Source organism: Bacillus rossius, chromosome 5, assembly GCF_032445375.1.
Source record: "Bacillus rossius redtenbacheri isolate Brsri chromosome 5, Brsri_v3, whole genome shotgun sequence".
NCBI classification, from domain to species: domain Eukaryota; kingdom Metazoa; phylum Arthropoda; class Insecta; order Phasmatodea; family Bacillidae; genus Bacillus; species Bacillus rossius.
This window is the reverse complement of record NC_086333.1, coordinates 1,734,895-1,754,052: the sequence shown is the minus strand read 5'-3', so window position 1 is coordinate 1,754,052 and position 19,158 is coordinate 1,734,895. Positions and strand designations below refer to the sequence as shown.

The 19,158-nt window shown below is 38.6% G+C and overlaps 1 protein-coding gene across 8 annotated transcripts in view; it reads right to left on the bottom strand.

Annotated features, from left to right (window-relative positions):
• Positions 1-19,158, bottom strand: part of LOC134531541 (persulfide dioxygenase ETHE1, mitochondrial) — an 86,428-nt gene that overhangs the window by 55,468 nt on the left and 11,802 nt on the right. For 7 of the 8 annotated variants that reach the window (XM_063367214.1, XM_063367213.1, XM_063367217.1 and 4 more), the window contains exons 2-3: positions 16,052-16,196; positions 5,125-5,310 (exon numbers count right to left, since the gene is read on the bottom strand). In XM_063367214.1, the coding sequence (XP_063223284.1) occupies positions 5,125-5,310; positions 16,052-16,196 (331 nt within the window). The remainder of the gene's footprint in view (positions 1-5,124; positions 5,311-16,051; positions 16,197-19,158) is intronic. The other variant, XM_063367218.1, reaches the window with a different exon arrangement.

The following is a 19,158-nucleotide window of genomic DNA, read 5'->3' as shown; positions in this document are numbered from 1 at the left end:
TGTGTATATTATGAGACAGTAGAATCAGACGTTATGGCTATTAATATATGTTAATTTCGCTTGCTATGTGTTTTAAGAAGGTATTTTGTATTTTAACAGACGTTTTTAATCATTACTATTTTTTATGAAATTATTCACAAATGAGCCGTTGTACTAGATTTTTACCTGTTTAGGCCTACTTTTTCAGGTTATTTCGAAATAATTTTAATTTGGTAAAGTAATTTGTATTATAATTGCTGTTTATAATGTTCATTAACGTGTTGGATGATTCTAGAACACGGTACTGTGTCTGGGCTGGTGTGATGGTTAGAAAGAGAGGCATGAGAGGCCTGTAAGTGGGAGTGAGAAAGGAACAGTGCTTCCTCGCCAACCGAGATAAAGACGGTAATTCCCCCCCTGCATGGGAACTGAGTGATAACTGCTCTCTCACGGTGTGGGAGAGAGAACGAGAATGGAAGTCCTCGATTTTGATGTGAAATTGAAAAGAGACAGATCAGGGGAAGCCCAGAGTTCTGTGTGTAAAGGATTTTTTCATGTGTTGTAACTTGTTCTGTGATTGGCTTGTATCTGTAAGAGTGAATGAAGCGTGCGTGTGATTGGTCGGTGAGGTCATGTGACGTCTACTCCCTGCGTGGAGGAGACGAGTTCATGAGATCACCAGTTGTCTGTCGATCGCTGCCAGGCAAGGCCGCGTTTCGGCGGCTCGCTGTTTTTCGTTGGGTGCAGCCCTGTTAGAGGTCGCACCATCTTCGTGTACTTGCAGTAAAACATTACTGAAGGACTTAATCGACGTTATTATTTTATTATTAAATCTCATCAAGCGAACTGAGGGCAGTTTTCGACGGGCAGATATATGTGTGAAACGAGTGAATGAAACATTGGGTTCAATTTGTTTATGAATTCTAGTTGAAAAAATAAAACCACGAAAATAGACGCTTTAAATCTTTTTATTTTTGTAAGTAACGAACCGTTACAAAATGAGTGACGGAAACTTTTCTGAAAGCAAATATTCCGCTAAAAAATCTTGAAAATCCGCATCTTAAAGATTTCCTGAACGAGTTTGTTGAAGGTGCTGGTGATATTCCTTGTCTAAGAGTACTAAAAGAAAAGCATCTTCCATCAATGCAGCAAGAGAGAGAGGATGTAGTAAGAGAAAAGGTGAAAGACAAACTTATAGTAATTGTGTGTGATGAAACTACGGACTCAAGAGGAAGCAGTGTATTTGTTGTGCTATTTAAAGTAATTGATAGCAGTGACAAAATTGATACTGTTGTTGGTGATGTCCATACTCTGGAAACAGCCAATGCAAAGAACTGCTCCAGGGCTATTTTGGATTCCCTAAAGAAGTACAACATTGACTTTGACAACGTGTTAGCGCTTGTTTCGGACTCTGCCAGATACATGGCAAAGTGTTTTGACACACTAAAAGACATCATGGCCGACCATGTGCTCATTGTGCAATGCTGGGCTCACAAGCTCAATTTAGTTGTAAATGAGCTTGGAAAAAACCTCCCTGAGCTTCAGAAGGCTCTTGCCAAAGTAAAGTCAGCATTTTTAAACACACGCAAGAGAAAACATTTGTTTAAGAAGTTCCTGGATGAAAAGTTCACATGTGAGGACATTCCCCTGTTTCCAATGCCAGTGTTGACAAGGTGGTCTTCCTGGTATGACTCCGCCTCCTACCTCGCCGACAATCTTGATGCCATTGTCGAATTTTTGACCAGTGATGAAATTTCCTGTATCAACAACACTGGAGTAGAGTACTTCACTACGGCATCAAGGGATGATGTTAAATGTGTGAAAATCCAGGCAGTTTTTGTAAAAGAAGTGTGTGAGGCTACTGTACACCTTATCAAGAAACTGGAAGGGTCATCATATCCCTGCAGTCACACACTCAGTGGTGAAATCCGCAAAATAGAGCAGGTTTTGCAGCTTGCTACAAGCGGAAACTTTGGGCAGAAAGTAAATGAGCTCTTGATTGCTTGTGAAAAAGCTGTCTTCAAAGGGAAAATCACATCTGCCTTGGTGACAGCAGCATCACATGCATCAACAAAACTCCTGTCATTAAAGGCAGGTGATCCTTCTCAGAAATTTTATCAACATGTTGCTGTATTTGATACCTCGGAAATTGTGCTCGAAAGCATCTCTCCCGAACTCGGCAAAAAATTGAAAAAGCTCTTCTTGCTCTCCAAGCTCTGTGAAGACATTTTACTTCAAGGGTACAAGGAACTGCAGTTTCTTGTGCAAAAAAAGTTGAGTGAAAACCAAACTGTTGACATTGTTTCACTCCTTATGGCAGTTTCAGTGAACCATCCTGACTTTGCTCGTGCTGCTTTGCAGTCTGTGTGGTTACCATGTGCTAACGTTGACTGTGAAAGGTTTTTTTCTAACTACAACAACATTCTAAGTGATAAGCGTCATCGCCTGAAACAAGAAAATGTTGAAATGTTCACTGCAATTTATTTTGAAAGTTAAACTTCACTGTTTCCTCAGACATAGACATTATGTTAAAAAGAAAATATTATTCTCCAAGTGTTTCAGTGTATTACATTGTTTTTACAAGTATTTTCTAGGGTTGTCTGTGTATTTTTTAAACTTTTTTTTTAGTAATTATTTGCAATAAATTAAATGTTACCGTATTTGCTTTGTTTTCATACGTATTATGGCGTTTCCTCAGTTAAAAAACACTTCCCCATTTATTAATTCACAATTGGAAGCATCAGAAGGTTAAAATTGTTTATACATCATGAGAAAACTATTGCGGAATCATTAAAACACTTAATATGAAAACACCGATTTTCCCTTCCTGAAAGTACCGCTTTCTGGGTTTGAAAATACCGCTTTATGCCACTTGAAAGTACCGAAGAATTCCCTGCCCTACATATTGCCCAAAAGTTGGCAAATGCCATGATATGTAAATAAATACAAAACATGTAGTTAAAATTAATATCATAATTTTGGCTCAAATGCACTTTGTTTGACTGACCCATTCAGGTTGCGTTACAGCTGAAAACTGGTACTATTAGAGTTTAGCACTCAGCCGCTATGTTGAATGTGCTACAGTTCTTATAACGTGGTGTCTTTCACTCGGTGCAAACATTGAATGTACTGTACATGCAAACATTTCTTGGTCCTCTGGGCCAGATAATTATGATTTTTACACATATTCTGCACAGCATGTAATGCCTAATATTCATGACTAAGTTTACAGTTTGGGATTGGCTCGAATTTACCTCGCTTCCTGAAAACTCCTTCATCTGCTCTATTACTGACCTGGGCTACATTAAACTTATTCTCAATTCTACACACATTAACAAGTATGAGGGAAAAAGTAAGTTTTCAATACAAAACAGTCCATTGTTCTAATGGACTTTAAATGGCAAAACTGATGCCAGACTTGATGTAACTTTCATTTTTTTTTATCCTAAACTGACAAATCAAGGGAACTGTATCAATAAAGTTCTAAACGGGAAGAATTTGAGCTTATTTTTGAGGAGAAGAAACAAACTGTTATGCATAAATGCTATAAACTAGGTTTTAAATGGTATGTATGAACTAATTAAACTTCTGGGCAGTGAGTTTCATTGACCATCAAAATGTACCATTACCAGGTGCCACTGCTACCAGTAATTTCTTTTTTGTTTTATGGGAGTTAGTTACATGCGGAACATGAGGTGAGTGGGTTGCAACGACAATGCATGGACAATCCGTGGATATGATTTACAACATCGAAGTGATGGTGGTCCTCTGGTCGAAATGAGTTTACTTTCATGCTAACAAAAAACTGTGCCATGCAATGGTAAACCTGGTACCAGGCCATTTGTGCAACTGAATAGGCGACTGTGCTCTACTGATACACTCAGTTGGTTTGGTTGATCATGGCTCATTTTTGATTGTTTAGAGGTAAACTTTGTCATCCATGGCATTGGCACGTACATATTGCAAACTCAAGTAAAAAATCAGTACAACGTGCTGTAGTTCACACTCATAATTTGTTGATTTCTACCATTGCTGATTGTAATTTGTTATGTTTATTGCTCATGAATATTAGCTTCTTGCCTAAAAATGTCGCAAAAGGTATTAAAAGCTTGACTGCAGTTTGAGAAGGGATGTACGAACCTTTTGGTGACATTGGCTGATAAGATGTAAAAGGATAAAAACAGTGTGGAACTACCTAATCAGTATTAATTTTCAAAACACATACACTTAGGGCTGGATTACAAGAATGAAAACATACAGCTTGTTTCATAATCAAGTAAGGTTAGTAACTAATTTTATATTGCATATAACCAAATCCAAAAGGTTTATGCCAGGTTTGTAAAACTTATTTCTGCTTCCTAAAATCCTCTAACAAAATGAAAATTTGTTTACAGCTGTGTAAAACTACTTCTAAAACTGCAATCACCAACGTTTTTTGGTGAAACTGTTGAGTGGCCCAGTTTCGTTGAGTTATGTAATGTGCTGATGCATGAAAAAAAATCAATGTCAGCTGTATAAAAACACTAATATTTACTCACGTCTTATCAGGAAATCCATTTAATGTCATTAAGAACCTGCTACTCTCAACAATGACTGGCTTGCTGTGTCGTCCAGCAGCGAAGTGTGGTGGTAGGATTTGTCAATGTTTAAACCCAGTTCACTTTCATCAGAGAAAACAAATACACTACCAGGGCCTAATATCAATAATTATTCAACCTAATAATGTCTGTAAGTACAAAATGACTTTGAAATAAAACAAATTTTCTTTAAAAACAAAGACATGTTTTTGCTGAAAAAAGAGAATTAGATGGATCAATCAGAATAGCAGGAATAACAGGAATAACAGGTGTAGAAAGATACATTCATCTTTGGACACAAAACGTGGGCTAACTGACAAGGAACATCTGAAAACTATCTAACAAGAAATCAAGGAATAAGCAGTCTCAAGAAAATCAGTGGGAAAAAGTTATGGCTGGGGAAATAATAAAAGAGCATGTAGAAACTATATGTCTGCATTAGAGTTAATATAAGGTGGTTGAATAAATAAAACAGATATAGCTCACTTTACTTGAAAGGGACTCGAAACAAGCAGTTGGATGCTAGGTAGTTCAGCAACGACGGCCGGCAGGAGGACTGTGCACGCACCATCGGTGTGCCCGGGAGTGGCCACAACGTCCAGCTTGTGTCCTCCGAACTGTATGCTGTCTCCATCGGTGACGTGAAGGTCAGCTCGTGCCCCGCTGGACCGCGAGATGATGCTCTTGCAGCCTGGCAGTAGCTTCTTGAGCCTGCCCGTGCCCGTCACGTGGTCAGCATGCATGTGGGTGTTGACTGCAGCACAACATGACAACCCCTGCTAGGCCAGACCTCGTGTAGCAACTACACAGTCTTCCACTCACTTTTAATTTGTTTTATGGTACTGTATATGTTGTCATTTATCGCCAAAGTATTTTCCAATATTCTATATAATTTAAAAAGAATTTTGACTGAAAACGAAACTATTGGTAACCATTTCGAAAAATTTTGAGATGAGGTAGGTAGGCATGGAATGATTTAAGAAAGTTGAGGAAAGGCTAGGCAAATATATATATATATATATATATATATATATATATATATATATATCACCAATTATGTTCAAAGATTACATGCTCGCACAAAATACCTTGGTAATGAAGTTGCTTGGCTTTTGGGTTGTAGCAGAGTCCAATCACTGATCACCGATGTTTAGGTCGACATTGCAGTCGCCATCATCAGGGAAGAGTTACCTACTGAGGTTACTGAGTTCTCTTGCCTTTTAATACTCTCGCCTGAGAGGAAAGTGTTACCCGATTGGCTGCAGCTGTGGGCCGTCTGGTTGGCCTATTGGTTTGGCCAATCGGAGCTAGGTTTCTGTGATTGGCTGCGGGTGCTGGCAAATCAGTGGCCTCTTTTCTTCTGGTTGGCTGTGGCTGGACCAACCAGAGGCAACCTGTCTTTTGTTAGATGCAGAGCTAGGTTTAGAGGTTTTCTGAAAAGTGAATCCCATATTCTGCTTAATTTGTAGCCATATTATTTATTTATGTTTTCTGAATGTTTAAATATTTCTACTGATTCTCGAATGTATCTTTTCATGTATTGGCAGATGTTGGCTACAGTGTGGAATTGGTCTAAATAAATGCTGTGTCTGGTTTCCAAGGAGTGTTCTGCTATAGCTAGGGCCTGGAAGATTTCGGTGTTTTCAGTATGCAAAAAGCGGTACTTTCAAATTAGAAAAGCGGTGGTTTAAAGTCGGTATTTTCGTTATGCAATGGAAATTTTACCGGTATTTTAAATGTTGACTAAATAGTGCAGTTATTGAATATAATAATTTACATATTTAATAAACAATCCATGTATACTAGGAATAACCTAATATGCACAATAACAGCCAATTAAATCCAAAACAGTTACACAAAACAGACACGTTGCTATAGATGTGTGCAACTACAAATTTTCTTTTTTTCAGCTGCCGATGCCACATGCTTAGCCGACTTTAGGTGTTTGTCAATGGAATCTTTTCTTTCCCATGAAACTTTACAGTTGCAAAATTTGCACATCACTGTGCTATTGTCAGTACAATAAAACCCATGTTTCTGATACTGATGCTCGGTCTCGAGCACTCAAAGTATTATTCGGCATTTTCAAACTCTAGACAGAAATATGTTGCAACATACTACATACAGACTTACGAAAACAATCAACTAAACTTAGCGCGCGAATAAATATCAGCAGTGGAATGCCACTACGTTGGGAACGCTGTCGCGGCTCGTGACGTCAACAACAGATGCTGGCTGCATGATAGTCACGCATGCCCGCACACTCCTAGTCTTGCTGCGCAGACTAATTTTGTACCTGCAAAATCATTATTTGCTTATTCTCTTGCTATTTACGAAGTTACACAAAATAAACAACTACGGTAAGATAAATTCGTTAGCCGCTAACATATGTGTTTAGCTTTACACAAAACAAAACTTCTCACAGTCTGGGAAATGTATGATCTTCGGTAAGGAAGCATTCACTTACATGAGAAGTTAGTAGAAGCTATGTTGGCTAACCTGGACCTTTACATTTTACCATATACAACGCAACTTGGATAAATACAAGATATTAGGTTATTCTTTTGCTTTGATATATTTTATACACTTTTCGCAAAATACAATAAACACGTTCTCATATTCGGCCAAGTGTGCACGGTAGTTTAGAATTCGGCATCATATTATTTTTATTTTTCGTAGAGTGCATATGTTTGAGTTTGCTTGCATTCAATAAATACGGTATTGGTATAATGGAGTGGAGGAACACGGGGTTGCCACTTGAACAAACCCTGGTGCACAAATGAGAAGAAACTTAGTGTGAACAATGCTATCCTGAAATGCTGTGACATGTTTTTGGAGTAGATAATCACAGCGACAGACCGACAGGATACGCTCCCGCCCTTGCCGTCAGCGATGTTTATTTTGACAGCTCAAGCAATTATCTTTTCCACGTCCCTTCACAGCGTAAAAAAAAAAAAAAAAAAAATTGAAAAAAACACGGGATGCAGATGGAAAAGTAACTATGCAGTAAAATAAATATATTTACGGCCCTGCTAAATTTTTCTATTCAATAAAATTCGAGGTATTAGTGATTTTTCAGCAGAAACTGCTGTGACTAATAAACAAATTGTATCATAATAACTTAAACTTATAAAGTATTTATCAACGGTGAAGGACAGTCGTATAAGCCCATAAAAATATTTATTTTACCGAGAATAGACTATACAACCTGGCTTTTGTCGCACGCGTTGTGGGAGGGGAGGAGAATGCTGACAGTTTCTCACGCAGATGGTTGAAACAAGGGAGGGAATGTGTTGAAATGTTAGCTGTTAAAAGGGGGGGGGGGGGGGGGGTTGTTTTTACATGGTTTGTGGCTCTGGGAGGGATTTGCCTTGAAGAATTAGCAGGGGATGGGAGAGGCAAGCGTCACGTCACGTATGACGTCAAGCCGCCGGGCGGGTAAGATAACATGACAGCTGAGACGGCTTTTCGTGCGATAGTGGAGCGCCGAGCTCGTCTAGACACTGCAGCGTGGACAGTCTAGAGGGGTGGTATCTATTTTTAGCTGTCTTTTGTATGCCTGCCTGCTTACAGTACAGCTCTCGCCAAAATAAACGTGAACACATAGCGCCCAACAAAGTGTAACAGACTTGTTTTTCAGCCGATTTTACTCAAATTTTCGACTTTCTCTGCTCAAATTTTTCACTGTTTCTCAAAAAACTGTCCTATAAATGGAATGGACGCATTAGAGGGGGGTCGCATCGGCGGGATTCTACTGTAATGGTACTTTTCGGGGATATATTCGCAGTGTCATATAGAAATGTTGTGATTTTCGCGAATCAGGAATGTAGCTAGGAAAATGTGAGTGTGGGTTGCCTGCAAAAAAATGGCGACACAGCAAATTAAATACCACAACACTAACGTCAATTGTTTTAGGAAAAACAACACCCCCGTTTAAATTTAACCAAATTTTCTCAACCATCGTTAACGTTCACTTCTATTTCAAGCGAATTCTTCTGTTCTTCTGTGCTGCCCAATGCTGAACTGCAGTTTTAAATGGGTAGTCTTGGACATCTGGACCTTCCAGCGAAATGCGAAGCAGGGAATCAAGCGTGAACTCACTCAGTCTGTTTCTCAAGTCAGTTTTTATGAGCTTCATTTGAGAGAAATCTCTCTCACAGTCAGCTGTGTGAAGTGGAATGACTCTGTACACTTGTGCGAGTTTGGCTATATTTGGAAACAAACTGCCAATTGTTTTGTCAGTGCAAAGAAAGTGGACCACTTCTGTACAAGTCTTTTTCCTGTGGTTATCAGCCATGTATTGCTTGATTTCACACCATTCTTGTAGGCAAAGTCTTGATTCTAATCCAAATCTTGCAGACAACAGTTTTATAGCTTCTGTTCCATACACATCAAAGCGATGGTCATGAGGAGATGGAAGATGTGTAGGGTTAAAAATGGAAAAACATGTTAGAATGTCACAATCGGTAAATCTGACTTGAATGTTTTCAATTAGTGTTTGGAGGTACTGTAATTTAATGTTCTTGAAATGAGCAGCATTTGTTGGCTTGGTGTGAACTGAGACACCTTTACTTGCACACATTTCCAAATATGATGCAATTTCCCTCTCATTTAATCCTTCAAAATCTTTCAGTCTCTGAAGTTTGTTGATCGTTGAATCTACAAAAGACTTCACAATACTCAAATCAGCATTTTCCTGTTGAAATATTTTAGAAAGACGGTTCATGATGGGTAATACGTCACACATTAACAACAGTGTTGCAATGAATGAGAATTCAGTCACATAAGAACACAGACCCCGAGCCCTTGCATCATTTCTTTCTTCACATTCCCTTTCAAGACTAAGTACAACACTTGGATAAATATCTTTCATCCGAAGTACACATTCTCCATAGCTCAACCACCTTGTATGACTAGGCTGCTTGACCTTGCCTTGTGGATCTTGAGGAAATAGACACTGTAATTCATGCAGGCCAGCACTTCTGACAGAGCTGTTTTGGTAAAAGTCAAATACCTGCCTCATAATGTCACAGAATTTTTTTATTCCAAGGGTCTTTTCAGCAGCTTGCGATACAGCCAGATTCAACCTGTGGCCTGCACAGTGTACACCAACAGCTTCACATACATTTTCTACACCTAGCTGTTGCTGAATTTCTACCTGTTTCTCTCTTATCTTTTTAACTGCCCCATTATGTTTACCTGTAAGAACAGGTGCACCATCTGTTCCAATACCACACAGCTTTGAGAAACATAGATCACTATCATGCAAATATGATATAACAGCATTTGAAATGTTAACAGAGTTCAGGGCAACACCTTGCAAATTTGAGGTACAATTTTTTGTACCACTAAGGCCACTATTTCCTAAGTCACTGAGAATGTCAATAATTTTCAGGAAACTGCTTTGCAGGACACCTTCACTGTCAACATAACGTGCATGAATGACTAATTGTTCAACTACAGCTGAATCTGTAGTCTCATCAATTTCAATTGAGAAGAATGGTGCATTTTGTAACTTGCCCAAGATCTTATTTTCTATCACAGTGGATAAACTAATTACCATATCTTGAATGGATGTTCTACTACAGTAATTAGCATTTTTTGCTACACGAATTGTCTTTGATGGGAACACCAAGAAAGCATGCCAAGTCCAAAATAGGCTCAAAGTTTGTTGTATGAGGAATTTTCTTTTTGCACAAGAAGTATAGACATGCAAACGCTTTCATGAGATCTTCCTCACACATGCTTGGCTGTATTTTGTCACTGATGGGACCATGAAGGCTGGCTTGCAATTCAAGTTTAAGTGAATCAATATGTGCAGCACAATTTTCGTGTCGAACAACACTTTCCAATCGCAAACGAGTGCATGGGGATTTTGTCCAAGTATCTCTATCAAAAGGAGTTTTGTTAAATTTTTGACACAGCAAGCAGAACATACCTTTAGCATCTGTGTTGTAAACCAACCATGCTCTGTTAGTTTTCCACTCTCGCCTAAATGTGACTGCTTGTTTTCGTCCCACTGCAACTGCAGAACTAGTTGAGGGTGTTAGTGTGCTTGCTGGTAGCTGGTCTTCTGTAGATACACCCACAACACTTGATGAGCTAGTTGATGGCACTGGTGGCTGGTCTTCAATAGGCGCAGTGTTTGTCACAAGGCACTTGTTTTCTAACTCTGATACTTTACAATTTGATTTGGTAGTCTCCTCAGAATGAACATTCTCACTGTCCAGAAAAATTTCCCGTTTTTTTCTTGGTTGTGAAACGAAAAACTTTGTAATTGTCTGATTTCTTTTCCCATTGTTAGACATGTTTACACTACTGTAAAAGAAAGCCCTTTGTGAATATCTTAAAATAAATACAGAACCGACAATGTTATTACTAAAACTAATGGCTTATTTATGTTAGTTTTCTCACAAAAGTTTTATTAGTATACCATTTGTCACAAATTCTTCACTCACTCCTTTGGCACTCTAGAAATAGGCCATTGGAAGTAACAAGTAAATATACTCATCACCTCATAATACACAAGCCTTCTCTCAATAACAAAGAAAAACTTTCACAAGTCCAACTGACCTATCCACTCTGACACTCATACAACAGATTAATGTTTTAGTATAGGCCTACATGTCACTTTTGATGGTGCAGTAGAGTGGTTTGCTTGTCACTTAACACGGAAGATAGGAAGGTCCTTTGTTGACGCCTGGCGGCACTGTTATCTCTAAATCATCAGACGCGCGGCGGCAAACGAGCCAGGCTAGGCGGCACGGAGTGTTTGACCTTGTCTTTGTCCCTCCAACGTAAGGAAAGAGGGGGAGGAATGGTTGCCTAGCAACGTAGAGACTTGGGGTGGGAAGGAAGTAGCAGAGAGCTTCTCTGCAGCGGCACATCACACGCAGCAAGACTGTCTAAAAATAGCTCATCCCCCTTCCATATTCACTCCTCCAGCTCCGGCCAGGCGGCAAAAACTGCTTAGCGCAACAAGGAGATAACATTCCTTGCCATACATCCAGGAATAGAGATATGGTTTTTAGATAAAATTAGTGTGGGTCGGCGATTTCCGAGTGTGGGTTTCACCGCCCCATGCCGCCCCATGTGGCTACATCCCTGGCGAATGTACTTACTTTTCGCGTTTTCATGCAAAATTCGCGCGAATTTTCGCGAAACCGTGATCGCAAAAAATTCCAGGCCCTAGCTATAGCTGATCACTGTTTTCATGTTTATAGTCAATGATATGTTCTTTAACCCTTGTGATTATTCGTCTGCCAGTTTTTTGTGTGTGTGTGTGTATGTGTTTCTGTGTGTGTATATATATATACACACACACACACACATACACCTTGCAACAAGAACACAGAATCTTGAACACAACAGCTAGGTTTTCGGCTGGAGTTTTATCTTTCACAGACATCAGAGACACCCCAATCTTGTTTATAGGTTTGAGAATTGTATGAATTTCATGAATGACAAGAGAATCTAGTTTGAGTGATGTATGAACCCGTAACCAGACAATCATGACAATAAACCGTAGTGTCTGAAAACACTTTTTGTTGATTTTAAGACACTTGATTCACCAAGGAGAATAAACGAAAAATACTTTTTCAAAAGTTTGATTAAATGAGTGTATGTAAAATGCAGGATTAGCGGCTAACCGGTAGGTGCGGGAAAAAATTATTATGCAGATCTGCAACATCTAAAGGCCTGAAAACTGGGTTGTGAGTTTTCTACAGTCCAAAATTATTAATGGAGTGTCGTGGCCGTGTGTTCCATTGTGGCCGTGTGTTCCGTTGCAACCATGTGTTAATTGTGGACGGACATGTGCATGTGGCGTTCTCAGTTTACATGAACATACTTTTGTTTTTCAATGTCCAATTTGTGTATCAGCAAAATTAATTCTTCAGTTTTTGGATCAATCTGACTTCCTGGAGCTCCTCTTACCCCATAATAATGTTTCATCTTTAGATCTAGCAAGTCTGACAAAGTAAACACGTTAGATCACTGAAAGTCATTTTTAAAGTCTTCCGCAAGCCAAAATGCTATGTGGGATCCAGTTTTAAATATAAAATTTGAAAGCTTATAAATTTGTGATCAATAAATATTCAGGAAAATTTAAGTTCACCTAATTTAAGACTTGAGTTTACTTCCTTGCTTGGTTTTACAGGCAAGTGAGGAAAGATAAGGATCGGCGAAGAAACGGAGGAACACAATAAATTCATTTTTCTTGCCAGCACTTCCTAAGTCTTCTGTTGCGGATTTATCAGTACCAGCTTTATTGGTGACAATAACTCTTGAGCCTTAATCATATTCTGGTGGATTTATCATTTCCATTAGGAATGAATGTTTTAAAAGATGACCCTACTTATTCTGGGATTATTTCAAACAATCTTCCAAAACTTTCAATGGAACTGACACCAGTAGTTGCATATGATTTCACAGATGCTTGAAGACTCTAAATGGCAGAGCCTACTTTAGTGAATTTTGAAAGTTCTTCAGTTCCAGATCCTGGATCTTCAACCTGTGATGAAAATACTAAAGCTGATACATTTTTATCAGAAACAGCTGTAAATGACATTGGAATTTTCATTGGGAAAATGATAGATGACATTCAAAAGTGTGAACTATTAGAGCATCCTTGGCAGGCTCCTCCAAATTACAATTTTCCGCATTCAATACACACCAAGAATGGTAAAGTGGTGAGAAGATTTCTGGGCCACAATCACCTCAGTAAATATAACTGGCTATTTTTCTCCCCATCCAAACAGGGACTTTATTGCATGTACTGTACATGGTTTACTGTAGTGAATGTTGCAGGAGGTCAAAAAACAGTACAACTGCAAAAACTAGTTACGAAACCCCTAGCAACATTTTCTAAGTTGCTAGGTCAGAAAGGTAATTTAGAGGAACATAATAATACTAGATATCACAAGGAAGCTGTGCAAGCAGGTAAATGTTTTCTCAAAAGCTATCATTCTACTGAAGACAATAGCAGTGCATACAAGAAATCCAAGACAACAGGCTGAGACTGAAGCCCATTGTGGAGTCCATTATTTTCTTAGGACGACAGAATATTCCATTTCGTGGACATTGGACATTAGGATGATGGTCAGCTCATGCTGTCAGAGTCAGAGACAAATGAAAACATTTGCAATAAAGGTAATTTCAGAGAGCTGTTACGTTTTAGAGTATCTGCAGGAGAGAAAATGCTTGAAAATCATTTTAAACACACTTCCTCCAGAGCTACATACATTTGCAAGACCGCACAAAACCAACTGATTGACAGTTTTCGTAACGAGATTTTTGGTTAAATTTTAACAAATGTATTGCAGGCAGGAATTTATTTAATTATATTTGACGAAACTACAGACTTATCACACAAATCACAGATAAGTCTGGTTCTTTGGTATGTACACCTGGGTGAGTTAAGAGAAGACTTATGGGTTTTGTAGATGCTTTCCACTATCTTGAAAGAGTGCAAGTTGAAGATAGTGGAGACTTATGCAGCGAAAGTAAAACAGTAGAGGATAAATCACTTAAAAAAAAACAATGAAAAACACTGATTACTGACAATAAAGAGCTTTTCCTCACAGGAAAAGATTTGGGAGGCAGAGTCCTGCAGTAATTGAAAGGTATGTGTCTCCCTCTACAGCAGTGTGTGGTATTGGCACAGATGGATGCTCAGTAATGCTATCAGAAACATGAGGGGTAGTCCTTGAAATACAGAAAGTAGCTAAAAATGCTTTAAGAACCCCATGCTTTAACCACGCTCTCAACAACTCTATTTCAAAATGTAGTGAGGTGCCCGCCATTAGGAACTATGAAAGAGAAAATTTCGCTCTTTTCTTCTTCTGGGAAAAGAAACATTGTCATTGTATGGAAGTTAGGGGGTCAGTTAGCCTGTCTTTGTGAAACAAGATGGGTGAAACGTCATGACGGTGTAATCCGTCCTCTGTTGATCAGCCTAAAATAATATCTGCATTGGATGCCATTTGTGAATGGCATGACCCTGCTACTGCTGGAAAAGCATATGCACTCTCAACAGCCCTTTGTAACTGCCAGTTCATAATATCTATGTTTTCTCTGAGCGACAAACTATCCATTACACTTCCACTCAGCAGGCTGCGGCAATAGCCATTTTTACACATAAACTTTTCACAGACTCCAAAAACCAACTAACACGTTGACCGTTCACACGTACCGAAGGATGAACATTAAAACGACAGTTCACAATTACATCCCGTGGTTGCACACAAACTCATGGTACAGATCGAAGAGGACTGGGTCCTTGGAACAAAGACGAAGTTTATTTGATCCTTGTTGTGGGCTAAATACGTGCAAATAAAAAAAGGTTGATTATACTAAGTAGTACTTGGACCACAGCAGCAATGACAGACACACGAGCTCTCCAATGCTGACTAGAGGCTACGTGCATCTGTGTACCGCCCGAAGAAGTAGCAGGTTCATCACCTCTCCAATCACAGCACATCTCTCACAAAACATAGCAGTAATAACATTTCTTACACCCTACGAGGCTATTCCGGCAAAAATTACTACAACAAAAACTAACAGATTCTGATGATGACATTCTAAACCAATCAAAAAAATACATGTAAAAAATACCAGCCAATACCAGTGCATAGCAACAGCATAGAATCCTTTCTCACTGCTACCTAACTTTCTGTCTCTCTTAGATTATTACACACTAGGCTAACCATTCACCTGCTCGTCTTCAGACAAATATCATGGCGAGAACAAGAAAAATACAAAAAATACGTAAAAGCCTATAAACACGTAAATTCACAAACAAGTAAAAACAAGACCTAGGGGCTTTTTCACTATGAAGCAAACAAATTGTCACAACACTTTAAAAAGCATGAAACAATGTAAGTTATAATCAGAAAACTTATGACAAACACACAAAATCTTCTTTAAAGGAATAAAAAGCTGTTATTTAAATGATATCAATGATCTGAGCACGATGAGACTCCATACTAAATTGTTAATTAAAATATTTTTCAAGTGGGGGAGCATTAATCTGGGTTGTTACAAGTCTTCAAAGATTTATTTCTCGTAGCGGCAGACCTAAGATCGTGTACAGTGATAATGGTGCAGTAGATTTGTTCATAACTCTTGATTGGAAGACCATTGGATCTGAAGCTGATGTGCTACAAATTTATTGGAATTTAGCGAGGTAGTTGGTGAGAACCTTTACAGCAAGTTGTGGAGAAGTTGTTACAGTGCACTTTAGGCAAACTGGTAAAGCCTCCTTGAATTATGAGGAAGTTATGTTTGTAGTGTGATTGTAAGCTCAAGGCAGCTTATATACCTGTCAGGTGATATACAAGATCTTGTACCATTAACACCAACAATGTTCATAAAAGACCAACAAATGATAGAAGATGCAGATCTAGATGGTTTAGATAAGATCAACCAGCACGTTCGCAACGAACTGAGAGAGAGGTTCTAAACAGAGTACTTGAGTCAGCTGCGCAGTCACTCACTGGCGTACTTGAGGCTCAGACCCAGCTGGGCAACGCTCTGCGCGTCCCTCTCTGCCTGCTCCAGTACCGGGTCGATCAGCACAGCCTCTCTGTGCCGCACATCTGCCAGCAGGTACGTGTAGGTCCAGCTCTTCTGGTCCAAGAACTGCAACAGAGACGCTGTGTGTGTGCCTTGTGCAGCAACAGGACAACCGTTCTAGTTGTCCATCTTTCATATCCGACACGTCTTTTGCCGGCATCTTTTTGGCTGACCTGGTATCACATTCTAAGGTTTCCTGATGTCAAAGTTTTGGAATTACATGTAACAAAAATTAACATTAAAACCACTTGATAATTTTTTTTATATACCACATTATACCACAGATTTTATGTGTGATCTTGTATCTTGAGTTCATACATAATGCATTGATTACTCTCAAGACTTTCTGATCCCGATCAGCTGATATTTGCGCAGGCCATTGTTTATTTTAAAAATGCATAGGAATGAGTTTTATTGTAATATTTACTCCATATGACATTGTGTTACATTCGTGAAAACACAAAATTGTAGAAACATACACAATATATTACATGATTGGTTTAAGGCACCATGTCAGTGATTGCAGATTAAAAATTGTCTCTCACAAGGATAAAATTGTGTCTGACATGAGCACTTACATGACGATGACCGATACACACACTGAAAATAACCACCTGTGACAAGTTGTTTAACCAAACAGCTCTCTCAAAAGGCAAACTAAACAATCAAAATAATTTTTGCATGTGCAATAATTGTTACTTTGTTATTTCTCTGTACGAAAACATAATACTACAATAATACATTTTTTGTACATACAAAATCTTAATTTCTGTAGATATTTACATACCATACATGGGAGTTACAAGATCATTATTTATGTCCTGTGGTGAACAAGTGAACAAACTAAAATGGCAAGCAGCAACTAACTATGTAAGATATTTTAAAATTCATGAAAAAACTCTTTCAACTATTTAGCTAGTACCATATATCATGCCAAATCATCTGGGCTCTAATATGCTCTAATGTCACAGATTTTTATAAAGTATTTTCCTAAATAGTTTCCCATAAAAATAACATAAAATAATTTTTTTCATTGGATTCAAAATAGATAAAGGATCACTTTTTTTTTTAATTTGAAAACATAAACATTTATTAACTTACTGAATATTAGGTAAAATATTTTAATTACAAATTAATTTTAAAAATCATATTAATAACTGTGTAGTTGCAGCTTCTGACAAATAAAGAGAGTAATTAGGTACTTCAGTAAAATGTTTTAAATGGAAACTCAAACACTTTTTTTATATTTAACCCTCTGCACGGAACACCGGCCTGTGGGGCCGGTATAGTTTCAAATTTGAGCTGTAGAGCGTGCAGGGTGGCACCCTCCTCGCCCTTCTAAGAGAGTCTCACAGCATCCTCGGACAGCAGGTAGTCGTTATCAGCGTCCGGATCATTCAACCTCGTGGTCGCCCATAAACACTTTTCTGAAACCTACAGGGTCTCCTGGACCGGTGTTCCCTGTAAGGTAAGTTTCTTCCCGGTCTGACAGACCGTTATTCCTCTTTGTGTGTATTATTCACCCGGTCTCAGAGACTCATGTTCCTTTATCGTAGAGCCAGTCTATGAGACCGGTATTCCTCTTTACAACTGTTTAGATTTTGTTTTGTTCATACTCAGTTTTTCTATCATGTTCATAGAATCTGTATCATTTGTTCAGGTTGGCTGACATGAGCAGAGCACAGACATGAGTAGAGCACCGAGCAACATTTCTGCGCGGACCAGAACCATTTTAGAACTTGCTTCAACTGCACATTCGGATGAGGAGTCTGATGTCGACCTCGGAAGATGATGAGGAAGTGTCACAGCACAGCTCTGACGGTGAGAGCAGAATAGGCGAGGTCTCCTGCCAACCAAGACAGCAGCATTCCTTCAGGGAGTTTTAGGGGAAGGAATAATTTTATTTGGAATAAAGATCCAGCCCAACCCATAAACAGCCGTTCCAGCCAAAATATTATAAAAATTAAAACATCCACAATCAAAGGCCCCATGCAAAATGTAATTCATCCCAGCCCTGAAGACATTTGGGGACTTCTTTTTACTCCTGATATTTTCGAGGACATTGTTAGATGGACTAATATGAAATTGAATTCAATGCGAGAGAATATTAAACTCAATGATAACTCATATCGCCCGACAGACATAGGGGTAATGCCAAATCAACCAGAAAATAATAATTTTTGACATCACCATCTCCGAATTAAAAAAAAAACTTGGCGAATTAGCAGTAGGTGTGCAGAAACATTAGCAAAGTTACAGCCCCCTGTGAATAATACTTTTTATACAGCAGGGTTGCCAACTTGTGGAAAAAGTGGAATTTTTGCTGTGCAAGGTCCAATAAAAATATTTGTAACTTCCTTTGTAGTTGAGTGAGAACCTTGATGTAGGGCTCAATAGGAAGCTAGAAAAGTGTACTTTGAGATAAAAATAAGTTTTACGAATTTTAAAAGAAATTTGTTCCAAGGTCATGTTCATGTAACCTGTGACCTTGAAATTTTGAAAAGCGTATTTTTGAAAAATGTGAAAAAATTATATGTTATGGAGTGCATTATTGGCTATAAGTGACATAAGTTTCATTTTGGGATGGATCTGGGAACATAAGCTACATCTCGAATACTGACTAGGGATGCAGTGGAATTGAGCCACTTTTGCACCCAATGTTCTTAGAGCAAGTTCAGACAAGTGTATATAATCACGTCAGTCTCACAAAGCAAGGTCAGTCTTAGTGCAGCTTTGTCATTGACAACAGTGCTATACATTTGGTGTGAATTTTTTAAGTTTAGCCGTATTGATAAATACTTTGCAACAATGGAAAAGAATTACATAAATACACAGTGCTGTAACCCCTTTAATATTCAGGGTCACAAAAGCAGCAGAAAACAGTTGAGAAATGTTCTTCAGTGGATGATACAGAAACAACCACACCTGCAGACTGGACAGAAGGTATGTGATTCATGTCGGAAACAAATCTCATCAATAGCAAGTGCAAGTACTACTACACGGGAGGAAGAGTGCAGTGAAGAGGAAA